Source organism: Oryza brachyantha, chromosome 2 (genome assembly GCF_000231095.2).
Source record: "Oryza brachyantha chromosome 2, ObraRS2, whole genome shotgun sequence".
Lineage (NCBI taxonomy): Eukaryota > Viridiplantae > Streptophyta > Magnoliopsida > Poales > Poaceae > Oryza > Oryza brachyantha.
Window position 1 is genome coordinate 3,957,296 of NC_023164.2, and position 7,534 is coordinate 3,964,829.

The window sequence follows — 7,534 nt, forward strand, 5'->3', positions numbered from 1 at the left end:
ATATTTTTGCTTTGCTAATGCTTGTAAGCTAAAATTTAAATTTTAATCTTAAATTTAGAGTTGATTTTGGAATTTTTTTCATCATAGTTTATTTTTTTAGCTTTTGTTTTTAAATAGCTAAGAACACATATAAATATTTTATTCATAAATTATTATCTATTTGTAAAATATATCGTTTGACTTTTTAGAAAAGCGAAAAGATGACTCCAAGGGTTAAGTAAAACCTAAACAGATTGAAAAATTGATTCCAAAACAGTGTTCACTTCGAGAGACAACACACCATGAATCAACGAAACAATACACAAAATGCGTTGGAAGAGTGTCGACTATCACCTTCTTCAACCTGATAGGGAACAAAATCAGTGTGGCCATTCGAAAAATTAAGTTGAACCGATGACCATTGAAACTGCATGCTAAAAAGGTGTCGTAGATAAGAACCCACAAATCCCAATTTAGGGGATGACAAATCCAACCATTAAAATGTCTATGAACAAGGTAGCACCGTTCTAAAAACTTTATTTTTCGATATTTTGTCCAATGTTTGATCATTCATCTTATTTAAAAAATTTATAGAAAAAATTAATAAAATTAGTCACGTGTAAAATACTATTTATATTTTATCGTCTAGTCACAATAAAAATATTAATCACAAAAAAATTCAAATAAAACGAAGACTGAAACATTATATCCAAAAATAAAAAAATAAACTTATTTTAGTAGGATGGAGGAAGTACCTCACAAGTGCTATGTGATGTTAGATACTACTATAAAGTATGTTTAGATTTAACGCTGTCAAAAAAAGCTCGAAGCTCGTGAGCTGCGCTCGAGCTCCTAATGAGCCGAGTCCGAGCCTAGTCCGAAGCTCGCATATATACGCACACTCTTATACACACATACATATACATGTATATATACACATAAAACTTATATAAGTAAACTTTATATACATAAACTTTGTACATGCAAACTTTATAGGTATACATACATACATGCATATAAAAATTACATATACATAAAAAAAATAGATATACACTTAATATAGAAAGATTTTTATACATGTAAACTTTATACACATAAAGTAAAAATTTCATGAGTATAAAGTATTTAAAGTAAAGAAAATCATATGTACTGTAAACGGGCCGACCCATGAACGCTATACACAGTAAATGGGCCGTCTCCTTCCTGCGCCGATACCGTTCGCGCGAACGCTCGCTTATTAGACTTTTCGGGTGAAGCCCCCAACATGTGGGCCATTGGGCCCGCCAACTTGGGAGACGAGGCCCAGCACGCGCTCGGCGCAAATAGGATGGATCATTGCGTGCGATTTCACGGCCCATCAGAGCCTCCTCCTCCCCCACCGCAACCGACGAACCGCGGAGCCTGACGACTTCTCCGCGTCTTCTCCGAGGTCGTCGCGACTCCTCCTCCTCCTCCTCCGCCTCTCCCACCGCCGCGGCGTGCGGCCGTGGGCTCCAGATCGGCGGCGCGGCGAGGCCCTCGCGTCCCCGCCCGCCGGGGGCGGAAAGCTTCCAGAGCAGGCGTCGCGGCGCTCCGGCGTGGTTAGGGCATCCGGGGCCACTGTTCCGCCCCTTCCCCCAACCCACCCCACCACGTGCCCTAGAGAGGCGCGAGCACCGGTAAGCGGCCTCTGTTCTCCCTCGTCTGGTGCTGCTGTAGTGTAGGCTGGAGGCGAATTCCTCTCTCCGGTTTCAGTTTGTTTCCGCGAATTTCGTCCTCGTGGGATAATTCTAGGGCTTAGGGTTAGGAGGGGCAGCCCGCATGGATGAATCATGTTTCCTGTTGGAAATCCTTCGAATGTGTTGCTCATAGATCCACGAACTCCATCGAAGCAACATTAGCGTTAAGGATTTGGCGGAGGATATCCGGGATGCGGCACACTTGGCATGTTTACACTGTTACTCCCTCAGCAATTCTCTGAACTTTGGAACTCTAGAACCAGGTTCTCATCTTGAACAGGAATAGCATCATATTTACTGAGAATTTAGTTTGTGCATTTACGCATACCTTATCCTGCTGATAATTACAGTGGCTTGAGATGCTCTTTAATTAGTGGTGTTCCACATTGTGCTAAACACTGTTCAATTCTATTGAACTTTCTGCTAAATTGTTTTGAAAATATGCGCGGGTATTTGTTATGCTTCAGTAGGCATTCTCACTTGAGTTGCATTGTTCAGGGAGGCTTGACCGGAGGAATGCAAGACCCAAGAAGCATGCAACGGGATGAATTCGCAACCCCAAAGACACATAAGAGGAAGGTCGCTTATCGGCCTCTGGCCTCCAGCCAAATAAAAGCTGAAACCGAGCTGCTGCGGAAGGAGGTTCCACACACATCCGGCAAGAACCAGAAAGTCCCTAAGATAACCTTCAAGAGCGAGCCCCACCTTCCCGCTCCGCAATCAGATAGGGTAACCCCGGATTCCATGCCGGAGTCTGGTCCCGCTGACGAGTACAGGGTGTTGCGGAGGAAGTACTTGCTGCTGGAGGAGGAGAACTTCGACCTAGACAGGCAATTGAGCAGGGCTGAAGAGGAAGCCACTGTTCTTGAGGATGAGAAGTCGGCGCTGCTGGATCAGCTTGTTGTCTTGGAAGGCCTTGTGGATCCTTCACAGATGCAGCCACAGAGAAGGATATGAGGCATTCTATCTGTGTTCGTTGTTTTGTTCATAGTCTAATTCAGTTACTTGTTACTGCTTTCTAGATGTAACCACTTGTAATGGAAGAGAAAAGACATTATATCGCTTAACTATGGAAGTTTGAACATTTAGAGCAACTTTTTTTTCCGTTATGAAAGGGTACTGTGGATTTACCTGTATCTTACAGTGACAAAATACAAAATTCAGCAAATATGAAGCTTGACTCAAGTTTGAGTTCTGCCTTCAAGAATGGTGCAGCTGACCTTATGGTAAAGCTGTACGATTCTGCGTTTCATGTGAAGAATTTTTTTTTTCTGAGCTTCACAAACTTTTGAGTTCACTACACTGTTTGCATAAACACATACAAATAAAAAAGCATTAACATAACCAAAAAAAAATGAACTCATGAGGCAACATCTGCCATAAATTTTAATTTTTTTTTGTGAGATCTTTGATACTGGATTGTTTTCATAGTGACTACTAAGGCTGAAGCAGCCAAAATCCCAAGCTATCGGAAGTGGCTCATCTAACGTATTTTTCACCGTAACGTGGTCAGTGACGGGACACTAGGATACGGAAATAATTTACGGATAAAACTCATGTTATTAACATCACGATCTTAGGGAGTTATCTTTTGGTTTTTTTAACATAACGATATTAGGGAGTTATCTTTTGGTTTTTTTAAGCAAAAGGCAAACAGCGTATTTATAAATAGAAAATAATTTACGAATAAAACTTTTATATATTTGTTCATAGCGATCTAAAAATCAAGTCTGGAAAATAGACTATAATGAAAAACTTCAAAATCAACTTTAATTTTAAAATTTTAAATTTAATTTTTGGCTTATAAGTAGAAGCAAAAGCCAAAAGATTACGTGTTAATCCATGATTTTGGGCCCGCGTAAAATTTCCAAGCCCAACTGATGAAAAGCACCATTTTTTCCACCCTATATAAAAACCCAAGCAGCAGCTGCTCCTCAGCTCAACGGTCAAATCTCTCCAATTTGAATCCCCTCTCAACGGTCGGCTCCGGAGACGAACACATGGCGGCGGCGGCGGCTGCAGCGGCGGCGGAGGAGCCAGCGGTGGTGCTCGACAAGGAGACGCTGATGCTGATGGGGGTCGGCGCGGCGGCGTCGCCGGGCGCCGAGTGGGAGACGTTCAAGGAGAACGTGCGGCCGCTCAAGCGCGGCCGCAACGTGGGCCTCCTCAACCGCGCCCTCAAGGCGCACGCCGACCCCGCCCAGCGCGCCGCCCTCCTCGCCGCCCGGAGGTACCCGCCGCTCCCATCACCGCTCCTCTCGGTTCTTGGGTTTCGTTTGCTCTGGATTTCTTGATCTGGAAAGGGGATTCGCCATTGTCTTTTTTGTCCGTTCTTTGATTGTTTGGTTGATTGATTGATTGATCTGCTGGATCAGGAAAATGATAGAAGCAATCGACGAGTACCGCGGCGAAGACCCGCTCCAGCCATGGCTAGAGTAAGCAATCAAGTGATCAACCCCTCCTGTTTCGTTTTCTCGGTTCATACTAGTTGGTCGTCGAGCCGAAAGATTTGTCATTCCGGCGATTTCTCCTTGCTGCTCATGGCTGAACTTGTCTGCTCCATCTCTGCGCAGCTGCATCAAATGGGTTCAGGAGTCGTTCCCGACAGGCGGGGATTGCTCGGGGCTGGTGGTGATCTACGAGCAGTGCGTTCGTGCCTTCTGGCACGACGGCCGCTACAAGGATGATCTCCGCTACCTCAAAGTGTGGCTGGAATATGTGAGTTGATGAGTTCAGAGTTGGTTCTGAGGTGGATTGGCTGGATTGGTTTCATTTTGACATCCAGTTTGGCTTGATCTTTGCACGCAGGCGGGGAATTGCGCCGATTCTGAGGTGATATTCAGGTTCCTGGAGGCCAACCAGATTGGCCAGAGCCATTCCATTTACTACTTGTCTTTTGCGTCGGTAATGGAGTCCAAGAACAAGCTAAAGATAGCTAACGAGGTTTTTAACCTTGGTATAGCTAGGTGAGAATCTTATGAGAACTTGGTACAGTGCTAGATTCTTATACAATTATACAGAGACAAAAAAGTGGACAGGGACAATTTGTTTTCAATTTCCCTGCAGGATATTCACAAAGAATCCCTCTACCAGTTCCTTTCTAAACACACTGATGAAACTATCGCTTGCACGATTTGTTAGTTTATTGCTAATTTGCAAGAAGTCTGTGGGTGCAAAATAAAGTATTTTTTGCACTATATTCACAAAGAAGTCTGCAGGATATATATATTTTTTTCTTCTGATCTTTAGTCAACACAAACCATAACTGTTGGGATCAAAATAAAGTATTTTGTGGCTTTAATTATTTGGGAGGGATATGACTATACTATTTATGCATCTGTTTGATTGCAATGCCGTAAAATTATTCGCTTTTTTGGGGTCAGGAAAGCAAAGCCTGTGGAGAAGTTGGAAACTACGTACAGGGCATTTCTTCAGAGATTATCCAAAAAGAAGGCACATCATGAGGTGTGCACTATTTGATGGATTTTAGATTTCTGTAATCCATACTCCAATTGCCACTGGATGAATTTTATTCTCTGTTGTAGCAGGATGATACAGCTACAGAAGATCAGCCAGCAAGGAACTTTGGTACTGTCTTGAACCGTGGGGAAATCAGTAAGTTCGTATGATTATGTCATTTGCATCAACTTCAAGTGGTTATGGTTAGCTGGGTGAACTAATGTTACATTTGATGTGGCAGGAGGCCAGCATGCAGAAAACTCTCACCTTGTGAAACCTAGGGTTACACTGCAAAGGTTATTACTTGCTGTTACCCAATAAAATGTAATCAATATAAAGAAATCTAAATGAAACTGCAGGTTTTTTGACTGGTACTGTTGCAAATTTGCAGAATTGATGCCAATAGGCCACTTGCAGTTTATAAAGATGAAAACACGTTACCAAGCCATGGCCTTACAAGAACCAGGAGCAACAACACAACCTGGCAAACACTTGGAACACAAGCAGACCGGAACAAAGAAAATAACATGAGGCCGGCTAAATGGACGTCACACAAGGTATTTTTCTTCCCAAGCCATGTCTCGAGGTTTATCAGTTCAGTAATGATGATGATAATATTGCACTGAACAGATCCCTCAGAAGGTAGGATCGATGGTAGCGGTTCAGCCAACTCGCGCCAGCTCCATTGAGGTCTTCGTAGATGACGAATGTGTCAGGTATGCTACTGTGGCCCCGATTTTGTGATAGATTTTTTGTTATTCTTCTTTATAATGAATAACTATATCAACATATAATTCTCATATATACCTTCCCTTTTCGATTATTTCAGGGAACCAGCTCCTCAACCTCAAGTGCCAAGGAGTACAAAACCCTCCATTCTGAAGCTTAGGCAAGCAACAAGCAGAAACCTCAAGCAGTAAGAATTGTTTAGCTTTTATTATGTTTCCACAGGTTGTGTCTCTGTCAGTTATTTAATCACACATGCATTTTATTTTCTTAACAGGGAAACCGAACTGCTTATGGAGAACCCGCTGCGCAACTTCCCTCTAACTAGCCTTAGATAATCAATATTTATATGGTGCAATGGTGTATTTCGATCTTTCTTTTGCTGATTTATTGTTTTGAATGTTGTGACATTATGCCGGAATAAGCTTTAGCCTCTAAAGCTTATGCAAGCAGCAGAGCCTTTTTAGGCTTGCCTTGAGTGTTGTAATCTTGTATTCTAATTTGATTGATAAATCCTTGATGAGGATAAGAGTGACCTTCAGTATTATCGAAAGTTAATATAAGATTCGTAATTTGGTTGGATTCTCATGAGTTTTAGTTGTACTTTGAACATCCTAAGTTTTAGTGTTGCTCTGTTTTTTTTTGTCTAAACAAACATACCAAATTTTATATAGAAATAGTGGGTCTTGGTACCTCTTAAAGATAGTAAAATTGCTCTACAAATAAACTAGAGTAAGAATTGAGTAAACCTTATTTCGAATAAAGAATCATAAAGGCACTAGATTCTCCAAATAATTCACAATGATTTATACCTGATAAGGTCACAAACACCAAAACGTGATTGAAAACTGTCATGCAAGTGGATGTATGACAGAATGCACAGGATCACGTATTTTAGTTGCAACCTTTGTTTGCCGACATGGCAAAAACATGTTTGCCATGGAGCTCAAATGCTAAAAATTTCTTCATGTCTTATCAAGGTCCCCATTGCCAGCATAAAGTGCAGGACATGACGCAATCACAGAGCAATAGTTGCCAATTTCAGGCTCAATTTCCAGAAGGATGGTGATGCAACAGAGGTCGGAGTGACCAGACAAGTCTCAACCTCACAAATGTTCACAGGTCCTAACTCACAAGTACAAGGTTGGTAAAACATATGAACACAATTATATTGTTGAGCTCTTCTTAATCTGACTAATATAATCCCAATTTTGTTACAAAACAATGCGCGAAAACCATGAGGGGCACGCAGATTTAAGATTGTCTGATTCTGATAGACAACCCCAGCCACAAAACCTGAATGCCTAAATCTTCAGAGAGCAGAAGTAGAGCATATACTATATACTAATGCAGGACATCAACTGATATAATCAACTAGGGGTTAGCATTGCAAGAGCAGGTAAGGCCATGAGATGAGTAATCCATCCTACAGGGCATGACAACTGACAAGTGGTTTCTCCAGGTGATAATGTATTAAAGAAGAACAGTGGCTGGCAGCTCTGGCCCACACCAAGTGTGTGTCTACTGCCTTTGGATCACATCATGCTCTTCTACATGGGCCCCGTTCGGCAAGAGGGGTGGTAAGTTAAACTTACCTGGCACGGAAAACGTATCAATAGATTAGTATATGATTAATTAATTATTAATTATTA

The 7,534-nt window shown here is 41.9% G+C and overlaps 2 protein-coding genes across 3 annotated transcripts; both read left to right on the forward strand.

Annotated features, from left to right (window-relative positions):
- The first annotated feature begins 1,368 nt into the window (after window positions 1–1,368).
- On the forward strand, window positions 1,369–2,895 carry LOC102719552. The gene is made up of 2 exons (XM_006646933.3): window positions 1,369–1,637; window positions 2,196–2,895. Exon 2 carries the CDS (start codon window positions 2,214–2,216, stop codon window positions 2,652–2,654), a length of 441 nt encoding a protein of 146 aa, XP_006646996.2. The 5' UTR covers window positions 1,369–1,637; window positions 2,196–2,213; the 3' UTR covers window positions 2,655–2,895.
- Window positions 2,896–3,639: 744 nt separating this feature from the next.
- Window positions 3,640–6,458, forward strand: LOC102719268 (mitotic spindle checkpoint protein BUBR1). 2 transcript variants are annotated; one of them, XM_006646932.2, is made up of 11 exons: window positions 3,640–3,927; window positions 4,073–4,132; window positions 4,271–4,415; window positions 4,506–4,663; window positions 5,081–5,162; window positions 5,246–5,312; window positions 5,398–5,452; window positions 5,548–5,713; window positions 5,787–5,872; window positions 5,986–6,072; window positions 6,160–6,458. In XM_006646932.2, exons 1-11 carry the CDS (start codon window positions 3,698–3,700, stop codon window positions 6,218–6,220), a joined length of 1,197 nt encoding a protein of 398 aa, XP_006646995.1. In that variant the 5' UTR covers window positions 3,640–3,697; the 3' UTR covers window positions 6,221–6,458. The 2 variants fall into 2 exon arrangements, with proteins under 2 accessions (XP_006646995.1, XP_040377148.1); XM_040521214.1 differs by lacking the exon at window positions 3,640–3,927 and having other exon boundaries at window positions 4,070–4,132; window positions 5,243–5,312.
- Window positions 6,459–7,534: the final 1,076 nt, after the last annotated feature.

What these genes read in the sequence shown, in the direction of transcription:
- LOC102719552 (XM_006646933.3), top strand. Translation starts at nt 2,214, where the DNA reads ATGCAAGACCCAAGAAGCATGCAACGGGATGAATTCGCAACCCCAAAG.
- LOC102719268 (XM_006646932.2), top strand. Translation starts at nt 3,698, where the DNA reads ATGGCGGCGGCGGCGGCTGCAGCGGCGGCGGAGGAGCCAGCGGTGGTG. An exon ending in TCAAAGTGTGGCTGGAATAT is followed by an intron (nt 4,416 to 4,505) that starts GTGAGTTGATGA and finishes CTTTGCACGCAG; the next exon opens with GCGGGGAATTGCGCCGATTC. An exon ending in TTTAACCTTGGTATAGCTAG is followed by an intron (nt 4,664 to 5,080) that starts GTGAGAATCTTA and finishes TTTTGGGGTCAG; the next exon opens with GAAAGCAAAGCCTGTGGAGA.